This window comes from Rattus rattus, chromosome 16 (genome assembly GCF_011064425.1).
Source record: "Rattus rattus isolate New Zealand chromosome 16, Rrattus_CSIRO_v1, whole genome shotgun sequence".
NCBI classification, from domain to species: Eukaryota; Metazoa; Chordata; class Mammalia; order Rodentia; family Muridae; genus Rattus; species Rattus rattus.
In genome coordinates, this window is record NC_046169.1 from 40,825,778 (window position 1) to 40,849,638 (window position 23,861).

Below are 23,861 nucleotides of genomic sequence, written 5' to 3' on the forward strand. Positions count from 1 at the left end.
GAGTCAGATTCACAGACACTAGACACATAGGCACACACACACACACACACACACTCACATCTATACTCACACATACACTTATCCAATGCACAGACACAGATTCTCTCACACAAACACATATACAGATACACATAGAGTCAGACTCACAGGCACACATGGACTCACATACAGACACCACACACACACACAAACACACACACACACACTCATACAGCACACACACATGCACATACTCTCACATGCACACATATACACTCATACATACACAGACACACACAGACAGATGGGCATGGCCATCTAGCTGTCACCATTTCCCACACCATTTTTGGAGGGCCTCATGGGTACTGAGCTCCAAGCTGGGATCCCTGGGTGCCTCCTCACCCCCACCCGGAGCGCTGACAGCTACCTGCTCATGTACTTGTTCGATGAGTACCTGCTGGTCTCGGTCCCTCCTCATGGGAAGTCCTGGCTTCATGACTATACCTGGGATAAGATGCCGTAGCCAGAAGCAGCTTCAGGGAGAAAGGATTTGTCATAGCATACACTCTCATGGTCGGCCATCATCGAAGGACATCTAGGCAAGAATTGGAGCAACTGTCACTTACATGGTCACCAGCAGGGAGAGGGACTCATCCTGGCTAATGTATGGTACAGCACCCACTTCCATAGTTTTCTCATCGGCTGGACCTGGGCTGTATAGAGAGGGCTTAAGGGCACAGAGGCTGGGCAAGGCTCTCTCTAACCTCTGAGCCATTTCCTCTTGGGACCTTGGCTCTTGGGGGGCAGAGGTGGGGGCTGCAGGAATCCTGGACAGCAATGATTTTTTTTTCCGGAGCTGAGGACTGAACCCAGGGCCTTGCCCTTGCTAGGCAAGAGCTCTACCACTGAGCTAAATCCCCAACCCAGCAATGATCTTTTAGCTCACAGTGAGCAGTGTCCCGGCTTTCCTGCATGCCCTTGCTGGTGGTCCTGAGCCTTTCTGTCAAAGCCTCCATCCAGACAGGTGCTTTCTTCGTGGTGAGGACGCCTCGTGCAGTCCCGTGTCCAGGCGGGGGTTTTTCTGTATGCCTGTTGCCAGGAAAGGGCCTGGATATTGCCTTCCAAAGTTTCTACATCTAAAGTCAGAGGGAGATAAAATTGTACTTGAAGATTTCAGTTGCCATGGCTACAGGGGTACAGCGAGCCTTGTTCACACACACACACACACACACACACACACACACACTCACACACTCGTTAGACCTTCAGCCGACATGTCTTGGTGCCAGGATGTGGCATTTAGATACCTTTCCCAATGAGGGGTTTCAGGCATGCGAAGGTGCTGGGGTTGGAACAACTGAGGAAGGCTGAGGCCCAGTGGCCTGTGTGGCCAGCCAAGTGGTTTGGGAGGGAGGAGGCAGTGGGACTTTTGGGGACAAGGCAGAGCATCTGCGTGTGCTCTGGTTCGGGTCACATGAGGGGCATCAGTGGATACTGCATTGCATGGTAGGAATGCAGGGTATCCCACATGGTGGTCAAACACATGTGACCAGAAGCCTGAAAACTGGTGTCCAGTGCTTACATGGGTGGGAGGTGTGGAGTAGTGGCCAAGTTCACATCCCAGCGGGAGCAGGAGGGAGGTTGTGGGGAAGAGAAGCCAGTGAGAATGCCACACTTCTGCCCAGACGCAGACAGTGGCACCTCAGAGCCTGGGCCTGAGGAGGCAGGAAGTGGGCCTGGCCAGAGTTTGCAGCAGGAAGCAGAACTGAGGTCTCTTCCAGGTGGGTGAGCTTGTCTGATGGGGCTGGGAGGTGGGGAAGATGGGTCCTGCTGTGGAGGGGATGTAGTGCTGAAGTCTGAGAGGAAGGAGATGGGGCAGGTGGGCCCCTGCTGGGGCCAAGCTCATCTGAGGAGTGTGCTGCAGATTAATGGAAGGCAAACTTTCTAGCTTCAGAAGTAGATCGGGCCTGGGTCTGCGGTGCTGGTGGTAATGTTCACTGTGTGCTAGATGCGTGCCAGGTCCTCCCGGGCCTCACCAGAACCTGAGAATCCACAGCCGTTTATGTTCCAAGTCTCAGATTCACCAGACCAAAGTCCTCACCAGCCCTGGCCACTTTTTTGTCTGAGTCTGAAGGAGAAATGGCCTCATGACTCGTAGCCAACCGACGAGGAGGCTCACTGGCTTACCTGGTGAGGACGTGAATAGGGCCGCGTTGGCCAGATATGGCCTGCAAACCAAACATGAGTTTTACTTCTTTAAAAGGTTGCAAAAAAAGAAAAAAAGCTACATGTGACTTGCAAAGCCAAAAATAGTCACCATCTGGCACTTTCCAGAGATAATCTCAAGTCCCAAATCCGTGGATCAGCCTGGGTTCTTCCTATCCTAGTTATTTCTACAACAGAACGGCCCCAAAATAGCTGCCAGGGATCCAGCCATCACAGGAAGGCTTGGTGGCAATTTAAGGGCCAAGCCAGGCTGCTAAGGCGTCCCTTGCAAGGATTGGGAAGCCGGAGGGTTATGGTAGTTAACCCTTACAAGGTGTCTGCAAGAGAACTGTGCTTTAGCAATCTTGGGGGCCTGAGTGCCCCCTGGAGGGCAGTGGGGGACTTAGAGCTGGGTGTGGGGGTGGCAGTGGGAGGGGTCTTAGAGCTGGCTAGGGTTGGGGAAGTGGCATGGTGCTCAACAGATCAGTCAACCCCTCCTTCCCTCCCTTCAGGCTCCATTTATGAGGTCAGTCCACAAACACTGCTCACCTCCCAGCTGCTAATGCACCCCCAGAGAGGCAGAACAGGGCAGGGGAACCACTTCCTGGGGACAAAGCCAGGCACAGGCGCTCTGAGCAGGTGGTCTGGGCTCCAGTGTCCAGGGCCAGGGAATCTCAGACTCAGGAACAGGATGATTGCAGGCTTGCGGGGAACTGCAGTGGAGTAGGGGGTGTGCCTGGATCCCGGGAGTTGGGGGGATCTACAGCTCACTTTGCCCTGAGAGGCGTGAGTGTGACTATGTGAGAGTGTAAGTGTGGTTGCGTGTGAGACAGTGTGAGAGTAGTGTATATGTGTGTGTGTGTGTGTGAGTGTGAGAGTGTGGTTGTGTGTGTGTGTTGTAGTGTGTGAATGTGTGAGTGAGTGTATAAGTGTGAGAGTATGTGCGAGGGAGTGTGAATGTGTGAGAGAGTACTTGTGTGAGTGTGGTTGTGTGTATGTGTGAGTGTGAAAGTGTGTGAGAGTGAATGTGGGTGAGAGTAAATGTGTGGGTGAGAGTGTGACTGTGAGAGTGTGGTTGTGTGATGTAGTGTGTGAGTGAGTGTGTGAGTATATGAGAGTGTGAAAGTATGTGTGAGAGTGTGAGTGTGAGAGTAGTTGTGTGAAAGTATGGTTGTGTGTGTGGTAGTGTGAGTGTGAAAGTGTGTGAGAGAATGTGGGTGAGAGTGTGTGTGTGCTCTCTGGAAGAGCTTGTACTTTGGCTGCCAAGATTATGGGCTGAAATGTGCTAGGACATGACCCAGGGTGACTCCTGGAACTGTGTGTACGTGTGTGTGTGTGTATGTGTGCGTGCGCGCGCGTGTGTGCGTATGTATGTGTGTGTATGTGTGTGCATGTGTGTTTATGTGTGTGTATATGTGAGCATGTGTGTATGTGTGCGTGCGTGCCTGTGTGTGTGTGTGTGTGTATGTGTGTATGTGTGTTTATTTGTGTGTATATGTGAGCATGTGTGTATGTGTGCGTGCGTGCCTCTGTGTGTGTTTATGTGTGTGTATATGTGAGCATGTGTGTTTGTGTGTGTTCGTGTGTGTGCGTGCCTGTGTGTGTGTGTGTGTGTGTGTGTGTGTGTGTGTGTGTGTGTATTTATGTTGGGGGAGACAGTGAGAAGCCTGTTCTCCAGCAGCCAGGAGGAGGCACAGCCTTGCTACCACTTTGAGTCCTGAGGAGAGGGGTGGGGCCAGGGGAGCCATGATAAAATGCTGGGGTCCGGTGCAGGCACCACAGTGGTCATCATCACCCCCTTGTGAACTGAGCTGTTGCAACTCAGAGGGTGGGTGGAGCATGGGCTCACACTCAGACTGGCCACCAGATAAACATCCCCCAGCCTCCACTCCCTGCCTGGTTCCTCGTCTCTACAGTGCACACACGTGTTTTCCTCACACAACGGTCATTTTTATTGTCCTCACCGAACATAAGGAAACAGAGAGGGCAAGCCTCTTGCCCGAGGTCACACAGTAAAGACCCAGGGAGGCCAGTGGTGGCCACACTGACTCTCGGCTCTGAACATCTCTTGAGTCAGGGCCAGCTAGGTCTGCCCAGAACTGGTGACCAGATGCTAGGTTTGGAGGTGGCCCTGCCTGCAGTATGAGGGTCCTGCGGCTGCAGGCGCCCACCTCAATCCCGAGTGACTCCCTCTTGCTTCCTGGCTCCACAGAGCATGGTCTGTTTCACCCTGGGGCGGTACTGCGGTTTCTCATAACTTGGGTGAGCATAGTCTCCTTTCTGGAACCTCAGTCACGAGCGTCAGCCGCACGTCCCAGCAACGGAAAGGCTCACCAGATGTCAGCACCTCGCTCTGCTGGGCCGTGATTCTTCTTTCTCTAGAAGAATCGCAGCCTCAGGTGCCGAGTTACAGGCAGATCTGCCAAGAAGGCTAGTGATGTTGCTGGCCCAATCGGGGATGTTGCTGGTCCACACCCAGTGCAGGAAGCAGTCACCGCTCCAGGTGCCTGTGCTCTTAGCCAGCAGTTACCATGCGTAGCCAGCATCACCCCAGCTGCATCTGTCAAATTCCTCCTAACCCGTTGTCATCTTCACTGTGACCCTGAGATCCTGGGCATAGCTCAGCCAAGCACAACTGACTGACAGCTCAGAAATCAATATCTCTCAGGGTCCAGGCATCTCCCCCGGTCCTGCCCGTGACTCATTGATCCAAACCCCAGAAATCCGGTTGCAGGTGGGAAGAAAAATAATGTGCAGCTCGTTCTGGGCGCCAGGCAGGTAGGCTGTGTTTCCTGTCTGCTGGGCCCTGCCTTCCTGGCTCCTCAGTGAGAGGCCTCCGACTGTAGACCTGTCTTCCCACAGCATGGCCACACCCCGGCATTCCCCAGTGCAGGAAACGCCTCCCACTGGAGTCCGATGGTCCGCAAGCACTGCTGTTTCTAGAAAGTCCTCCTTTCTGGGTGATCCCCTCTCTCTCCCAAGCTAATTAACACTGTATCTCTGAAATGGCGGCTGGAGATGGTGGATACACAGACACAAGGAAGGGGCTGTGTGGTCAATGTGGTTATACATAACCTGGGTGGGCTTGAAAGGTGGAGGCCAAGATGTTACGGTTCCCCCTTATCAGAACTCCTTCCCTGTTGCCATGGGAACCGGCCTAGGGATGCTGGGAGTTCTGTGGGTTGGCCCAGGCCTCAGTCGTTCCTGTTTACATGGTAAGCGAGGGGGTGTCTGGTGAGGGTGCTGGGTAAGCCAGATGCAGCCCTACTATCCCTGAGGGGCTCAACAACTGGTGGGTAAACTGAGTCAGGGCCTGGCATATGCTTGGTCATTTGAGGGAGGCTTCTCGGAGGAGGGGGCCCTCTAGACTGCCCATCCTGATCTTAGGCTGGGAGTGAGAGGGATGAGTCGGTGCGGGGAAGTCACAACTCGACAAAGTCTGTGCCACAGACACCTGCTACAAGGAACCAGAGGCACCTGACAGATTTCCTGTGGGGCTCAGGGAATGCATGTGTGGCCTGCCTCTGAGGCGGTGTCTAGGGACTGGGGCGGGGGGGGGGAATTTGAACAAGACAATAGACTTAGAGTAGTGATCCTCTGTTTAGATACCCTCCCTCCTCCCAGAGGGCTGGGCATATGCTGGGCCAAACTGTCTGGGTTTGTTTAACCACCACCTCTTCCTCCTCTTCTTCTTCCTCTCCCTCCCCCCTCCTCCCCCTCCCCCTCCTCCTCCTCCTCCTCCTCCTTCTTCAAGTAATAAATTTTTTTTATGGAGAATTCCTAGCCTGGTAATTATCTCCCCCTTCTGGGAGACAGACAACACTGTTGGAAATCACTGTCCTAACCCCCCTGCTCAGCCCTTTTAAAGTGAGTGGGCTTCACCCCGATACCTGCCGGATTAGGTCTCATGTAGCCCAGGCTGGCCTCAAACTCCCTGTGTAGCCAAGGATGACTCTGAAGGCCTGATCCTTCCGAGTGCTGGGATCAAGACCCTCTCTCTGTTGTTTGTGTGATGCTGGCTTCCAGTTACTGACAAGGACCAGCAGGGTCCTTGTCACACCCTCGCTTGAGTGAACAGCTGTTGGGTATAAGTCAGCTGGTCTCAGCGGTCAGGCCTGGGGCCACAAAGCTCCATCAGAGGGAAGGAGACTGGGTTTTCTCAGCTCCGAGCACCTTCTCTGCGAGCCTGGGGATTCATCTTCAGGCTGTTGGCTGGAAGAGGGTGGGCAAAGAGACCATTAGCAGCTCCTGGAACCCTGAGAACTCAGAGTCACGCAGAGTGGTAACCAGTGGGGCTAAGCTGACCCTTCTTGGGGGTTCTGGTGTGATGTGTGACTTCTGTCTTCTATGCTGAGGTATGGGAGTGTCCGGGGGGAAGAGGTAGGGAAGTGTTGGAGCCAGAGGAACCTGAGATCAAATTCCAAGTCTCACTCAGCCACTCTGTGAGCCTGTCCTGGAGCTCTCGGCACCTCACTGCCCTGCAGGGTGGTGAGGGTGGCTGTGTTGGAACTCACCAGTCCACACGCGCAGTTGTTCCAGGGGTTGAATGAGGTGAGAGCTCATAGTCGGATCCCAGCTGTGAACACCTTTGAGTAACGGTTTTATTACAGCGCTCTTATCAACAGCGTAATAGTCCACTTCCTCAGCTTGGTCTTATGGCCCAGGAAGGAACGGAAAGAGACTGAGGGAAGAGACCTCCTGGGTAAAGTGGGAAACAGCCCAGGGCTGTCTGGCCAGAGGGAAGTGAGGAGGAGGGAGAAGGTGTGGCCTTCACTCTGGGAAGGGATATATGTAGTTTGTCAACCTCCCAGAGTCAAGACTAAACACGGCCACACTTCTGGCCGTTCCCATCTCGGGACTGGAAGCACTCCTATTCATCCACCCAAATCCCTCCCAGATAACCCATCTCCTCATTGCGTTGGGTTTGCCATCTCTGTTTCTGTCCCCCAGTTCTTGGGTCACAGGCACATGTCGGCTTTTCCTTTTTGGCTTTCTCTTTTGCTAGATCGAGAAATCTTGAAGGTATATGCTCGATCCAGATCTGGGAAGGAGCAGTGGCCCCCACCCCAGGTTCCCGGGCTTGAGGTGGCCCGGCAAGGGGTGGAGAGCTTCTCTTTCAATTCTGTAGATTTAGAGAGGCTGAGCTGCACAGGGAGTGAGCACAGCTCTGTTCCGTGTCAACTCGGATGTATGTGGAATAACCATTTGTTGAATGAGTGAATGAGTGAATGAACGAATGAGTGACTGACAAGTTCTTCCCTTCGTGAGACCCGCAGGCTCTCTGCCCCATGTCACAATGTGGTCCGCATCCTCGGTTCCTTCCTGGTCCCTACAGGTCTCCAGTTTTGCAGATTCCTTATGTAAGGAAGATACAGTTTGCTTTCAGGATGCCTGCGGCGTCCCCAGAGTTTCCTGGAGAGAATAGCATTTGCAGAAACAGCCCTCTGGGGGGACGCCTGTGCTGCCCCAGATTCAGGAGTAACGCTTTTTATAGCCCAACTCCCAGAACACGTGGTGACACTGGAAGCCGGAGCTAGCAGCCAGCATCTGGCTCCCGGCTCTCTCCCGCTCTTGTCTCTCCAAAGCAGGCCGAAAGCTGAGATCCACAGCCTTTCCTGTGTTGCGCTGTTTGACACTGAAGGGTCATGTCTGTCCCTTCTCCCTGCTTTGCGCTCTCCATCTGTAAAATGTGGGTGGAGCTTCTGAGCAGATGAGGTGTGACCGAGACACAGTTGAGCGACAGGCTGTAGGGTGGTGTGTGATGTAATTTGGTGATGTAATGGCTTAACACTGTGAGGTCACATGGTATTGCACTACAGTGACATCATCGCCCTGTCTGTGACATCATACACGGTGTGGGACAGGGTGCTTGGTGTTTGGTCACAGCTAGTACTCGGGGGACAGCGATGACAGGAGCCAGGGGACAGAGTTCACTCGGGCTGGTGTCCGTGTGCAGAGTCGTCGGGGACTCCTGAGCTCAGGGCTAACGTGGAGGCCTGGCCATAGACTTGAGCAGTGACAGAGTTGGGGACACACAGGTGTCTGGCGAGCTCTGCCCCCAACTGGCCCCGGGCTAGTCTCCCTGTGGACAAGGGGACCTGGGTTGTGAGTTCTTCGCTGGCTGGTCACTGAGGTATATGGTCACCCTTTGTATAGCTCTAAGCCAGACTGTGTTCTAGGGATGGCAAGCCAGACCCATGGGTAAAAGACCAAGTGCGCCATTGTGATGTAGGGACAGGAAGGGGCCAACCAACCACGTCCATGACAAGGAAACACTTGGTGGTTTCATCTGCGAAAGAAATCAGAGAGGTTTAGTTACTTTCTCAGTGACTGGTTAAAGCCAGTTGCAGATTGTGACTTGATTTAGCCAGTCCAGTGCAGGGTAGGAGGCAGGGCACGGCCCGTGGGGCCATAACTTATTATCAGGAAGCAACAAAACTGTCCGTGGTCAAGATAAATAATGCTTTAAGTGAGTACTTTTTTTTTTTTTAAGTCAAAGCAAAATCCCATGAAGAATACAGGCTGATACTGGAAAGACCAGGTCCATGTAATGGAGTTCTCCTCTGCCCCTGGATCCAGATAACTCCGTACTCCCCAGCCTGTCCGCCCCTTTCTGCCGAGCACCCTGCTTCTTGTGTCCCACTTGGATATTTTGTGATGGACCTGTTTTTAAGCGTCAGCCCCTTGTGTGTTCTTCCTTCCGAGGTGGATTGTGACATTCTCCATGAACTCTGGGGTCAACAGTCACGCACCCACCTCCCTAATTCCGAGCACTTTCAAGTCATTTAAAATGATGTCCAGGACAGGGAAGGGCATAAAACGTGTGTGTCTAAGGCGTTTTCAAAGCAGATGGTACCTGTCCGTCCCCACGGGGCAGTGTTTCATCTGGGGTGTTCAGTGTCTCTAAGAAATATTATGGGTGCTGTGTCCCTCCTGAAGCCTTTCGGCAGGAGCTGCGATTACTTTAGATGTATCTCATGCCTATCGTGGCCCTCCCTTCTTCCCTCCAAAGGCTGGAATGGTCCCCATGTCTGTGTCTAGATAGCCTGCCACACCTGGGTCCTCCGGTTCTCGAAAGGTTCCTGGGGTAGCATTTCTGGGGCCAGAGGGGGTGGGCCTTGTCTGTCCTTTCCTGTCTTCTGTCTATCCCTGGTTACCTGGAAAGTCTATGAAGTGATCTGAGGCAGGGGTTTGCTGTGAATTCCTTGTGGAGGCCAGAAAATCCCCCCCCACTGTGATTGTGGTCGTAGCAGTCTTTGGAGGCCAGGGAAGGCGCAAGGCACAGGTGGAAAAGGGGACTGGCTCTCCCCTGACATAGCTCTTCTTGTGCAGGCAGGGGTGCAGGCAGGGGTGCAGGCAGGGATGCAGGCAGGGGTGCAGGCAGGGGTGCAGGCAGGGGTGCAGGCAGGGGTGCAGGCAGGGTGACATCTCACCTGCTGGGCACACAGTCAGAGGTCCACCTTCCTTTGTTAGCCAGTGTCTTCATCCCCACAGTTCTCTGCCGACCTGGCTTGCCTTGGGACCTTTGCACGTATTCTGACCAGGAGACTGAGGGCATCTTGGCTGAGTAACCTTTAGTGTCACAGCAACTCTAGTCAGGAAGCTGGCCTGTCCTCAGGGTCTGACTGGGGGCAGGTACCTGCCTCTGTCCAGTGGCCAGCCATGGTGCTGGCTTCTAGCTGGAACCCTAGTCTCTTCCCTGTGGGCTTCTCCACCTGAGCATCCAACATGGCTGGCTGCCACTTACATGGTCCAGAGCCACCTGGGAAAGGGATTCTCACTGTGTGGAGCTCAGAGACCAACCCTGATGCACTTTGGGAAGTGTACTGGGATTCCTGGGTGTCTCTGGGAGACAGCCCACCACACACAGCCTCAGCTTTCTGGGCCTCAGCCTCTCCTTTTACAAATGGGATTCTTTGAGCATGTCTCAGGCTCGGGTGGTGTCACTCAGCAGCTGTATTACAAACCTCTGACCCTCCATAGCACAGGGCCGTGAGCCTGGGCCAGAGGAGGCAACTGCTCTCACCTTTAACAGGAGATGCCAGGACTGCGGGGAGCTTGGAATGAGGAGGAGGAAGAGGAGCTGGTAGCCTGCACACTGTCTGTCACAGGGGCCTTCAAGATAAACTTACTTTGGCAAGTCTGGTGTCTGGAGAGCAAATATTTACTCAGGACAGAGGCGAGGGGGCGGCACGGAGATCATACCAGGCGGTTGGGCTGATGTGGCTTTCAACCTTGGATTTGGCTTGGCATTTTGAAAAGTCAATATTTTTGAGGCCTCACAGTGGCCAGAGGTGCAGGGTCAGACGTGCACACAACCACAGGGAGGGGGGCATTTCCAAGAGCACCATGATTGCGTTCTTGCTGTGTGACCTTGGACATGTGAATCCACCTCTCGGAGCTGGCGTTTGTTCACCTGCAGAAGGAACCACCGAGAACCGGGTATAGATCCCGGGGAGCTGGAAGCTCCAGAATCCCACTGCGCTGATGCCCCTCCCTGTCCAGCGCGCACCCTCTTCTCTTATCACGCCAGCCTCCGCAAGCTCCAGCCCTTAAGGGTTAAACACAGTGAGCTCATGTGATCCCTGTGCACATGAATCATCCTCACTGCTCCTTGTGCCCAGCCTAGGGAAGGGGCAGATGCTGTGCCCCCAGGTTGCCATGGTAACCCTGCTCCTACCAAAACTGCAGGCACCTCGGCCCCAGACTCACTCATGAGGGAAGCTCAGGGCAGGTCACCTGCATCTTCCATCCTCCAGGAGAGGCAGCAGGGACTGCTGAGTGGATAAGAGGGAGAAGGAGCTGGTTGGGGGAGGCTTAGCCTGGAGCTCGGCAGGGAGAGGAAGCTGAAGGGCGCTGCCGCTGCCGGGAGAGGGAGACAGACTGACAGCCAGCCACAGGTCCTCAGACTACACCTGAAGCCCCGGAGGCTGGAGCGGCAAGAGTCCCTCCACCTCCCAGGGGCAGCCGCACCTCCCACGCACATGCCCCCACACGCGCGCTGAGCACTCCAGTTCGCACTCACCCGCACGCCCGGCAGCCGCGTTTCTGCACAGTGCTGCCTAGGGTGGGTAAGCAGTCTGGCACATGAAGTCCCTGAGGGACAGCGAGCGAGTTGAGACTTAGGGGGAAAAAAAAACGGGCTGACGCCAGCTCCCTGGGCGGCTACCTCCTGAGGCCCCTCCTGCATTCCTGGGCTGCGCGCCCCTCGCCAAGACAGGGGGCTGATGTCATTCCGGGCTGCCGGGCCAGGGGACCCGGGCTGGGTGGCTGCCTCTCCGGAAGTGAGCGGGCTGCCTGCTGGCCGGCAGGTTCGGCTTTGGGTTTGGAGTCTCCAGCCTGAGGACTGGAGATCTGCCTGGATCAGGTGAGAAGAGCCCGGAGGGAGAGGGGGACGGCGGTGGGCGGTGGCTCCCAGGTGCGCATGGGAGTTCTCCCTGCATGGACGGAAGTGAGTTCGGGGTGCCAGCCCCCTCGCCCAGCTCCTCGCAACCACCTGCTTCTTGAGTTCATCAGGGTTGGCCCTGGGGACTAGAACTGGACGTCCTGGTTGGTTGACTCGAGGCTCCTGCTGGTGACCCCCTGCTGACCCGTCACCGTCCCTGTTTTGTGACCCGCGGATGCCTGTCGGGCGATGTTTACTTTACTTGGGCTGATGTGCTCAGCTGGGCTTTCCATCGGAGCCCAGAACTTCTTCTACCTAAGGACGGTCACCGACAGAAGGACCAGGACCCTGGCAGTGCTGGCCTCCTAACTGCCTCCGCCTGCCCCCTCCTCCAGGCTGGCCCCATGGATTACCTGGGTGACAAGCTTTCGGTGGCCCAGACACACATGACTCAGTGGGTTGGCACGGTGAGGCGGTCCTTCCAAGAGGCGCTGCACTTGGTGACGGCCACGGTGGGCACCGAGCGTAGCGGGGAGTCTGCCGGTCGCACCCCGTTCAAGCGCACCTCCTCCTTCAGACACCTGGCCTCTCGGAGCCGAGAGTCCTTCCGCCGCTTCTCCGCACGCAGCCAGCAGAGGTTCTCGTCCCTCAGGAAGAGACAGCCGGACTCCGAGGCCCCTGATCTTGTAAGCTTGGGGTTGTGTGTGGTTTAAAATAGAAGGGCTACCCTGGGAAAGGCCCCTTCCCTCGGACTCCTGGGACGGGGCTGACTCCCAGCGGCTAGGCTTTTCCTGTCAGTGAGGGTAGCCTTGGGATACCGAGGGGGAAGTAGGCTGGGCTGGCTGCTCTGCAGGTGCAGCACCCACTCCTTGAAGCTGGTGGGGATCGGACTCAGGGCTCCTTCTCAGTGAGCAGGGCTGCGCGGAGACACTGCCGCCCCCACAGCATGTCGGCAGCTCTATTTTTAGGGAAGCTTACTTGACACCTGCTCCATCTCCTCTTGCCCTCCCAGGATGACCAAGTGGTCTCGACGCCTGTGTGCTGAATTAAGGCAGTGTCTGCTTACCACTGTTCGAAAGTGAGGCACTGAGTGATTTCTGAGGGGAGGAGCCGTAGGGGACCGGGTGGCAGGTGGTTTGTCCCACTGGCCTGGGAGCTTGGGCTTGTACGAAAAGCCTGGCCCAGCTATAGGGTTCTCTTAAGGGCTGGGAGACCCAGGCACTTGTAGCCAGTGAGCAGAATCTGGGCAAGTGGTATCAGGCGAGCCTGGAGCCGGAACGGTGGCTGAATGGGCATGCGCAGCGTGGTGCGGGAAGTCTGGCTGGGAGAGAAGCAGGAAGAACACTTCCCTGCCTGGCTCTTGGCAAATGGTTTCTGGGACCTTTAATGACTTCGGGGACACTCACGTCACCAACCAGAACCAAGCTTAGCTGCGGTGCCCGCTGTCTCCAGATAGCTGGCCTCTGCCCCAGCCTGAGTTGTCCCAGTTCTCAGGGGCGTACGAGGCCAGGCATGGGTTCAGTCAGCTCTTTTTGTCCCCAGAGCCAGTATGGTTATGAGACAGTGTTGGGCAGACCCTCTGAGAGCTCACAGCTGCCCCCAGCGCTTCAGGGACTCAGCCAGGCACTGAGTTCTCCACTGGCCTGAGTCACCAAGTCATTGTGTGAGGCTAGTGGGGGTGCCTCCTTGTATGGGAGTCTGCACCCCTTCGGGGCTTGAGTTCACAAGACAGAGGCCCACCCATTCTTTGAAGGAAGAGGTCTTTCTCTGTGTCAGCTTCTGTCTTCTTCTGCCCCTGCCATTCCTCTGTGCCTGGTTATGTTCCCCAGGATCCTCTCCAGAGCACGGGCTCTGTTCCCTGCCCTCTGCCCCAGCCCTTCACTGTGGATGCTGCCCTCTGTGCATGTGGAGTACGCTGCTTGCAGTGGCAAGCCAGCCCCCAAAGTGGCCAAGCAGGCGAGTGAGCGACTGACAGTCACGGGGCAGGGGCACCCCACAGCATAAATACATCCCGAATTACTGTTGGGCTTTGGATCCGACCACGTCCACTTGGCCTCTGCTCTGCTCTGCCATGGGCAGAGCTGTCCTTGGCTCAACCCATACTTAAATCTGTGTCCTCTGTCCTGTGAGGGCACAGTGTGCTCTCGTTCTGAGATGCTGTCAGCACCCTGCTGGCACATAGTGGTTAAACACTTGTAAGTCTGTCGGGTGCCAAGATGTCCTACTGTGTGTGGTGGGGATTGGTGTTTTGATGCAGATCCTCCTGCGTGAGGTTGGATTTGAACCCGCCTCTTCCCAGCCGTGTTACTTTGGGTGGACGGCGAGCGGCCTTCATTTTCCCTCTGAGGAAGGGGGATGCTCGGCAGACAAGGAGCACTGCCAAGCAGTGGGTGTAACACCTGGGTTCTATATGGCTCACAGGCGTGACAGCCAAAGCCCTCTTCTCTCAAACCTTCAGTGGTTCCCAACGAAGTGGAGAATCCGCACACACCCCTTTCACTCTGAACTTAAATATTTGTCTTACTGGTGGGAGCTTCCTAAAGCAGCAAGGCAGGCAGGCAGGAGGGGGTGGGGCTGCAAGCATTCGTTCATCCAGAAAGGGGCCTCAGGCTGTGTCTACTGGAGGATCTGTGGCAGCCTGGCTGGACGTATCTCAAGGCAGCCTTGAAGTCATTGGCTGACAGCTGGCCCCTAGCTGTCCCAGATAAGAAAGAAGGGAAATAAAACAGTACTTTGTCCAGCCCAGGGAGGCAGGAAGGGTCACGGTGCAGAGAAAGGCTGGGTGTGTTAGAGACCTGGACACCTGGGGGTGGGAGGGACTGAATGGGGACTTGGGGGACCCAGAAGTACACGAAAGTGTCAGTCTCAGGAGGCCTGGGTGTGAGAAAGAGCCAGGTGTGTGTGTGCGCGCGTGTGAGTGTGTATGTGTATTTGTGTGTGTGTCTGTGTGTGTGCCTGTGTGAATATGTATTTGTGTGTCTGTGTGTTCATGTGTATCTCTGTGTGTGTATGTGTGTGTCTGTATGATTGTGTGTATGTACATATGTGTTCATGCGTATGTGTGTGAATGTGTGTATGTGTCTGTGTGTTCATGTGTATATGTCTGTGTGCATGTGTAAGAGAGTGTGTGTGTATGAGTGTGTATCTCTGCATGTGTATATGTGAGAGTATGTATGTGTATATCTGTGTGGATGTGTGTATATGTATATGTGAGAATGTGTCTGTGTGTATATGTGAGTGTGTATGTGAGTATGTATGTATATATGAGTGTGTGCCACTGTATGTATATGTGTGTCTGTGTCTGTATGAGTGTGTGTATGTATATGTGTATATGTGTGTGTCTGTGTGTTCATGTGTATATGTATGTCTGTGTGCATGTGTGTCTGTGTGAGTGTATATCTCTGTGCATGTATGTATGTGAGCGTGTATATGTATATGTGAGAGTGTATGTCACTGTGTGTGTATATGTGTGTGTGTCTGTATGAGTGTGTGTATGTATATGTGTCCATGTGTGTATTTGTGTGTGTCTGTATGAGTGTGTGTATGTATATGTGTCCATGTGTATATGTGTGTGTGTCTGTATGAGTGTGTGTATGTATATGTGTCCATGTGTATATGTATGTGTTTCTGTATGAGTGTGTGTATGTATATGTGTCCATGTGTATATGTGTGTGTGTCTGTGTATTCATGTGTATATGTATTTCTGTGTGTATGTGTGAGCATGCATTTGTGTCTAGGTGTTCATGGGCGTGTATCTCTGTTGTGTGTATGTGTGTGTGTCTTATGAGTATGTGTATATATATGTGTCCATGTGTGTGTCTATGTTCATGTGTATATGTATGTCTGTGTGCATATGTATCTCTGTGCATGTGTGTATGTGAGTGTGTGTATGTATATGTGAGAGTGTGTGTGTCACTGTGTGTGTATGTGTGTGTGTGAGTGTATGTGTGTCTATGAGTATGTGTGGTGAAGGGAGGCTGGCTGAGTGGCCTCAGCCAAGTCCTATCGACCCTTCCTTACCATTCTCATCTCTGAACTGGGCTCCCTGCCACTTGTCTGTAGATGATTCGAGCTTGCCTTCAATTTTAAGAAGCCCTGCTGTAGGGCCATTCATCCCTTCCTAGCTAGGAGGATAGGTTCTGGACCCCTCATGGGTACCCAAACCTGAGGTGCTCAGATCCCATGTGGAGGCTGGCACAGCACTTGTGCCTTGTGTGCACATGCTCTGTCAGCTCTAGGTACTTACACATGGATGGATGGAGAAAGCTCCCCTTTGTATCCACACTCCTCGGTGCAGAGGAGAGCCAGCCCCCTTCTGAGTACCGGATGGCCAGAGCCCACAGGTTTGGACCCCTTTGTCTCAGACTGCCTTTAGCTGTGGCAGCTTCCCTCCAGTTAATCACACTCCCAGACCAGGGTGACTGGGCCTCCAAGTCTTTAGCTTAATTGATCTGTGGAGACCTTTATTTCCAAGTGAGGCCTCCCATGCAGGCTCCCACAGGACGGACACACATGTCTCCCGGGGGCTACTGTCCTGCTAGCAGTCCGTCTAGCAGCTCTAGGGCTAGGTCATTTCCCTGCCTCGCCTGGCCCAGGAAGCTATGACTTCTCGCCTGTGGCCTGGTCCCACTTCCCTTCCATCCTCAGTCCTTGCCTCTGCCCTGGAGTAAACTGAGACTCAGGGAGAATGAGTGACTGGGCCTTAGGACACAGGAAGTCTGGTGTCTTGCCCTGGGCGAGCCAGGATGAGCATGCACTAGGTGACAGAGACATCATATCCTGTCCCTAGCATGCCTGCCACCCGAGTGGTCTCTGTCTTTCAGGACTACCAGAAACAGAGGCATAGGAGAAAGCAAGCCACAAGTGACTGGGCCGTCAGCACGCCAAAGGAAGTGCAGAGGGGCTCAGGGACAACATGGGGCCACTGAAAGACAAGGCTGAGACTGGTGTGCAAGAAGAGCCAGGGTGACTAGCTCAGTGAGTGGAACAGGGTAGTCAGGGTGATAGGGAGAGAGAGAAGGGTAGGGCCTGGCCATGAAGGGCTGGGAGGACTGGTGAGAACCTGGAGCTTGGGACCAGAAAGTGCTGTCCTCACTGTGGGCATGTGTGGAATGCTGTGTGAGGACAGGATTATTTATTGAGCACCTACTGTGTTCCCAACATGGTTCGCACATCTTCTGTGTACCAGGTTACAGATGTATTGCATCTCCTGAGCACCTACTGTGTGCCTTCTGCGTTACCAGGTTACAGATGCATTGCATCTCCTGAGCACCTACTGTGTGCCTTCTGCATACCAGATTACAGATGCATTGCATCTCCTAAGCACCTACTGTGTGCCTTCTGCATACCAGGTACAGATGCATTGCATCTCCTGAGCACCTACTGTGTGCCTTTTCCGTATCAGGTACAGATGCATTGCATCTCCTAAGCACCTACTATGTGCTGGGCACTATTTCTGCATGTCTCCCGGATGCTGGCCCTGAAGGGAGGTCTCAGTTCAGCCATGTGGCCCCTCCTCCTTCTCCAAGAGCCCCCTGTCAGGTATCCAGGCTTCCAGCTGCACCTCAGGGTTGGCATGATGTCACTTGCCCATGGGCGGCGGGCAGGACAGTTTTTTCTGGCTAGGCCCCTCCCAAGCTCAGGTCTCTTTTCACCCATCCTGGCGGCAGAATGATGTCACTTAGTAGAGAACAATGGTCCCTTTATGGCCCCGGAGGGGCCCAAGGCTGGGTCGCAGAGCAGGTGCCTCTGGAGTTACAGGCAGGGTAGGACAAAGGACTTGGCTGCTCCCCAGGGAGCATGGCCCCCTGCCCCCAAAGTGGGGCGTGTTCATTCTCCATGTGGAAAATACAGAAATGGGAGAAAACACAAAACACGGCTCACACGCTCACACGCTCTCCCAAGGATGAAATCCACTTGGCATCTGAGCTGTTTCCTTCCTCTCTCTTTTTCCTCTCCAAAACAAACGCCCAGCCCCGTCTCCTCTCCTCAGAGAAACGTACCAGTGGCCACAGCTCTAGCGAGCGGTGTCAGGTCCCTGGTGCCATGGTGCCCTGCTGTGTTTGTGAGTTCCAGTCTCCACTTTCTGTCTGGACACGTGGGCATCTTCCCCTTGCAGGCTTTGGGAAGGGCAGCAGAGGGCCACCCTGGCCCGAAGCCCCCGGGCTCTCACTTCCTCTCCCCTTCAGCAGCCCCACAGATGAGATGTTTTATACAAAGGCCTGTTGCTTCCTCCACGGGAAGCAGGTCATGTCAGGCAGGAAACCTGGAATGTTCTGTGTTGCTGGGAGCATCGTGCTGGGGCAGCATGAGGAAGCCGTGAGACTGGCTCTCGCCATGTTACCTCAGTGCCCTGCTGGCCTCTGTCTGAAGTGTTGCTCATTCCTGTGGCATAAACACTGCCCTGTCCTCAGGTGTAGGCCCTCAAGCCCCAGCTGCTTGATGCTGGCTGTGGGGGGCGGGGGGGATGTTCTGGTCTGTGGTGTTTTCACGTACACACGTAGACATAGATGATTACAAGATGGTCATAGATTTCCAGCCATGGTGGCTCTTCTAACCCTTCTACTAAAGAGGTGGGCGCAAGAGTTTGGGGTTATCCTTGGCTTATATAGGGAGTTCAAGGCTAGCCTGGGCTACGTAAGACTCTGCTTCAAAAAGACGTAACAGAGGTTAGGATTTCAGCAGTTGGCGGAATGCTGGCCTACTGTGCACCAAGCCCTGTGTTCAATCCCCAACACCGAACAGTGCTGGTGTGGCACTGCTGACCTACCATTAGGGCCCCCGGGGGGCAGAGACTCAGCAACATAGCGAGAGACCCTGTCAGGAGGGACAAGAGTGAGTCCTCACCTCCTCCAATGACTTAACTCAGCTGTAAGTTTCCAGTCCAACTTTTAGCAATGGTGCGGGTAGGGGTTGAGTCTGGTTGTGTCTGAGGCCTCGGTGCCTAGCTGGTGGCACAATTTTGGGAGGTTGTGCAACCTTTGGGGGGGTGGCAGAGCTGTGTCCCTTGGGGCAGGCACTTGAAGGTGATATGGCCTGGGTTGTCTGTTGCCTGTGTGTGAGGCATGAGCCACTGTGGCCCTCTGACCCTCCCCCACCATTACAGTCTGAAGGTGTGAGTTGTGACAGGTCCTCTCAGAGGTCCCCCTCCGGTAACACACTGTTCCATCACCAGCTCCTAGGACATTCCCAGCTGCTTCAGAAGTGGGGACCCTGGGGGCTGGGAGTTGAATGCTGGCTCTGTCTCTCTCTGAGGAAGTGGGTAGATTTCGTGGTTTCTCTATGCCTCAGTTTTCCCCCCTCTGAAGCTGTGATGGAGATGACTTACATGGGGTCATGCACGAGGGATGCACGGCATGGCACGGCATCCTGCACGTAGTAAGGCTTCCAGAGAGGGTTGCTGCTGGTCTGGCTGACGCTGCCATGTTGTCACAGAGCAGCCAGACCCTGGCAGGCACCTGTGCCCATGCTTACTGGTGTCCTGTAACACCCGTGTCAGGGCTGAGGTGAGGTCTTCTACAGACACCGGGGCTCCCCGCCCCCCGTCTTGGAGCAGGTAGTTTGTAGATATGGCTGCCATGCATGGAGGACCCTGGAGCAGCCTTGTGGAGAGGCCCATGGGGCACGGGTTTGAAGCTTCATATCAGCTGTCACTGGGGAACTAGCTCTTCCAGGCTGAGAGAGTGCACATGAAAGCAAGTCCCCAGAGTGTAGGGACTTAGAGACTTGGAGTTGGCGGCCATCTGGCCTCCAGCCTCTTGAGAAACCCTGAGGTTTCATTCATTAAATCCCTCCTTGGTCTGGAAACAGCATGAGAGCATTTGTTTCGCAGTCGAGGAGGCTGTTTGTTACGCAGCACTAGGTAAGAGATACATGTTTCTCACTGGGACCCTGGTAACAGTCCAGGGACCTACCCAGGGTCTGTTTAGTGGCTGCTTTGCTTATCTCTTGGGGTTCTTTTTTTTTTTTTTTTTTTTTTTTTTGGAGCTGGGGCCCGAACCCAGGGCCTTGCGCTTCCCAGGTAAGCGCTCTACCACTGAGCTAAATCCCCAGCCCCTTCTCTTGGGGTTCTTGCTATGAAGGAGGCTGTGTCCGCAGCCTGCACTCAGGATCCCAGAGGCTCTGAGGCAGCCATCCCTTTAGGGGTTAGCAGTAACCAGATGCATGGGCTGGAGTGCAAGACCTGTAACCAAAGTGCTCAGCATCCTGTTTAGATCCTAGTCACCGTGTGTGTGTGTGTGTGTGTGTGTGTGTGTGTGTGTGTATGTGTCTGTGTGTGTGAGTTTGTGTCTATGTCTGTGTGTGTGTCTCTCTGTGTGTGCTTCTGTGTATGTGTCTGTGTGTGTGTCTATGTGTGTGTGTCTGTGTGTGCAGTTTGTGTGTGTGTGTGAGAGAGAGAGTGTGTGTCTGTTTCTGTGTGTGAGTGTGTGTGTATGAGTTGTGAGTGTGTCTGTGTGTGTGAGAGAGAGTGTGTATCTCTGTGTGTGTATGTGTGTATATGAGTTGTGTGTGTGTGTGTGTGTCTGTGAGTGTGTGTGTGAATGTGTGTGTGTGTGTATGTGTATGTGGCACCATGAGCAATGGTGAACTCCACACACCGTGGTTTGTCCCCAGGCAAGGGCTCCTGCCCCACCGCCCTGCCCCTGGAAAGGAAGATCCTGCAGCAGATGTTACAGAGAACCGGAGTTGGTGAAGGCTGTGCTAGGGTGCGGCTCAGTGGCTTGAGTGCTTGCCTGGGCGAGCCCCAAGCCCTGAGATTGCTCCCCAGTACTGCACAGACGGAGTGTGGTATCACACGCCCATGATCCCAGCCCTTATGTGGGAGAGGGGAAGCTGAAGGGTTAGCAGTTCAGGGTCATCTTTGGCTATAATGAATTTGGGGCTAACCTGGGATACCTGGGGACCCCCCCCCAAAAGATAGAAAGGAAAAAAAGACAAAGTTTGTGAAGAATTTAATTTTTCTTCTCCTCCTCCCCTCCCCCTCTCTCGTCTTCCTCTCTTTCTTTTAACATTTATTTTATAAACACTGATCTGGTGTTTCCTGCTGACCTTTCTTGGTTGAGAGAAAACGGGGAACAGGTAGAGCTAATTAAATTTGAGTTCAGGGCTTCATTTTCTCTTCCCTCCCCTCGGTTCTGAGTTCATATCCTAACTTGGTCACCAACTGTGGAACTTGAGACAGGTGTGCCTCACTTCCCTTGGGATGCACTTAGCACAGCGTGGAGGACGGACAGTGGTGCTGCCAGTGTCCCCGCCAACATCCTACAGGACTCCTCTTTCTCCGTCTGGGGCTGTGTGAGAGGCAGCCGGACACAGGACATAATGTGGTATATCAGTCTTGAGGCTTTCAGCCGGCCCAGTGGCTCTCCAAGATTACTTTGCAGGCAGCCTCTGAGGCTGGGCTACCGTGAACCATGTCTGTGTAAGAGGTGGAGTGGCCGAGGTCATCTAACCGGTGAGGAGACAGCTTGGCTCATGGTGTCTTGGCCAACCATGACCTAAGTGGGTAACCGTATACCCTTTCAGTGGCCCTATGAGATGGTGTCTTAGTTCTCAAAGCTGTGACAATACCGGACAAAAACAAGTTAAGGACGTGTCCTTTCGGCTCCCAGTCTGAGGGCGCAGTCCGTCATGGTGGCAGGACTGTGCTGCAGCCAGTTACATTCCGTCACAGTCGGAGCTGGGACGATCTGGTCCTTGACTCGTTTTCTCCCATTCGCTCGTCCTGGAACGATGGGGGGGGGTTACCACCCACAGTTGAGACGGGTCTTCCCACATCTGCTAACCCAGCCTAGAGACTGTCACCCTGGTGACGCTGGGTCCTTCCATACTGTTGACCATCACAGGTGGGCGAGAATCTCGTTGGCCTTGTTTATAAGTGATTAATTCGAGACCCAGAAGGGGCTCACAGTCTGTCAGTGTAGGGACCCCCTCTTCTTCCCATGGCCTGGGTAGATCAAGGGGTCTCCTGTGCCTGTCTTCACAGGCTGCATGCTACCCAGGCTTGACACTGGGGCTGGATGAGTCCCATCTTGGAAGATGTCCTGCAAACTGTACGCTGTGTGTAGACTGACCATGGTCTCTGTCTACCCGACACTGGTGGCAGATCTACCTCACCTCAGGGTCTTAGGCTCTCTGTAGCCCAGGCTGGCCTTGACCTCACAGTAGACATTGTGCCTCAGCTTCCTGAGTCTTGGGATTCCACGTGTACAGCACCATGCCCTGTTCTCACTCCCAGTTTTGACAGCCACAGATGTTCCCAGACGTTCCCAAACCTAGAAGAGAAAAATGACCTCGTCTGAGGACCGTCATGGTGGGCCTGCAGAGTCCCAAGCAGTAGCTGGCAGGTAGGGGGTTTCCACTTCATGCTGGGTACTGGGCTGGCCGCATGGCTTCAGTTTACTGATCCTGAGCAAAAGCCATACCGTGGAACATCCTGACTTTTAGCTAAAGAACCCGATTCCTGCACAGCCACGATGTTCAACCTAGAGCACATCAGGGTAATGGTTCCAGAGCCCAGAGAGAGCAGGGGACTTAGCCAAAGTCACACTGCAAGGAGTGTGGCTTTTATCACTGTTGAGTTTACGAGGCCCCCTTCCACCCGCTCACCCCCATGTCACACAGGAGGTTGACAAACCCATCCGTTCCATTCAGTCTGTGAGGTTGTGGGGCTTCACATGCAAATGCTGGCTTTATGCCAAAGTGAGTAACTCCCTGGCAGCTCCCGCCCCTGTCTCTCAGCAGCTATTCCTCGGGGCCTCCAGGGCACACCTGCAGTTCCACATCTGCTCAGCGGGTAGCTGAGAGGGCCTGTTCCGTCTGTCAAGGCATTTGCCTTTTGCTCTGAAGCGAGAACTGGGTGGGTACAGGGACCGTGTCGAGGCAACTGCTCTCTCCGCCCTCAGCAGACATTTTGGCAGGAAGAGACAGGAAGGTCCTGGAACCTCTGGTGCTGGGTTTGAAGAACCACCCACACTGTGTTGAGTGAATGGCTTTATTATCCAGGGCTTGAAAGCCCCAGGAGCCAGAATAAACACTGCCTAGGGCGGGAACTTGGCCAGGAGTTCTTCCTTGGGGCTGTCTGTCCATGCTCACATCCAGTTATCACAGTGGTGAACCTCTCTGTAGCTCCTGCTTGGGCAGCCCGGTAGTCCTGTGTGAGGTGCTGCGGATGAAAGGCATTTGCTGCCTTGGGGGAGCCTTAGAAGCCTTGCTCAGTGGCGCCATCTTGAATCCACCCCTCTCCCAGCCAGAGCGCTGGCTCTGGGGTTTATTTACCTGCCCCCCCCCCGCCTGTAACTGCACACTTCGGAGACCACTAGAGTCTTCTCAGTGAGCCAGCTCGGACTCCGAATCCCCACCCCCACCCCCGCTTTACTTGTCTGTGAGCTTGAGCCAGGTCCTCAGGGAGCCTCAGTTTACCCATCTGTAAGTGGAAACGTGGTTCTGAGTGGTGGAGAGTTTGAGCACTGACCAGCACGGACCTGGATGGAGTGGAGTGTATGAGTTCCCAGGTGTTATCCCACAGGGCTACACCTATCCTCCCCTTCCCCCAAGCAACCCCCTCCCCCAGCTTCTGGCTTGTACTATTCTATTCTCTAGGCATTTAAAGGACTCCCCCTTACACAACACAGCACATAGGCTTCGCTTGCATTTCAACACTCAACCTACTTTAAAATGTACCGTCTGACGGCAGAATGAGTCTCTTCCCAGTATCAAGGCCAGGAGAAAGGTGAAGAAGGACCCAGATAGCAGTGACACAGGACCCCCCAGCGAGGACCACCTGTTTACCCTGGTTCCCCCCACCTCCACCCTAGCACTCTTTTTTAATTTTTTTTAAAGATTTATTTTTTTATATATGTGAGCACACTGTCACTATCTTCAGATACATCAGAAAAGGGCATCAGATCTCATTACAGATGGTTGTGAGCCACCGTGTGGTTGCTGGGATTTGAACTCAGGACCTCTGGAAGAACAGTCAGTGCTCTTAACCACTGAGTTGTCATCTCCAGCCAGCACTCCTAACCCGGCTGTTTGATTATCCGTGTGTTCGCAGGGCTCATCCAGCCATGGCTAAGGAGGAAGGGCAGCAGGGCCCTTAAACCCTGAGACATTCTATACCCATCTGTGGCAGAGTGGAGGCAGATGTGTCCCAGCCCATTCTGGAGGTATTTTCTGTGCTCAGGAGTAGATGTGAGCCGTCTGGGGAGGGATGGGACTGGGCAGGGCCTCTTAGAGCCCCTCGGAATGAGTCTCCTCATTTGGTGTAATGTGCACTCCAGGGATTTTCCAT

The 23,861-nt window shown here is 54.2% G+C and overlaps 1 protein-coding gene and 1 long non-coding RNA gene across 3 annotated transcripts in view; one reads left to right on the forward strand and one right to left on the reverse strand.

Annotated features, from left to right (window-relative positions):
• Kiaa1671 (KIAA1671 ortholog) overlaps positions 1 to 23,861 on the forward strand; it is a 148,650-nt gene that overhangs the window by 72,799 nt on the left and 51,990 nt on the right. The window contains exon 1 of one of the 2 annotated variants that reach the window (XM_032887157.1): positions 10,864 to 12,255. The exons of the other annotated variant lie outside the window; for it this stretch is intronic. Within the exon in view, the coding sequence (XP_032743048.1) occupies positions 11,974 to 12,255 (282 nt within the window). The 5' untranslated portion in view covers positions 10,864 to 11,973. Of the gene's footprint in view, positions 1 to 10,863; positions 12,256 to 23,861 lie in introns of those variants that run through there. 2 annotated transcript variants of the gene reach the window in all.
• Positions 10,331 to 11,302, reverse strand: LOC116885818. Its single transcript, XR_004386045.1, has 2 exons — positions 11,210 to 11,302; positions 10,331 to 10,600 (listed from the first exon to the last, which is right to left on the reverse strand). It is a non-coding gene; the product is annotated as an uncharacterized LOC116885818 (long non-coding RNA).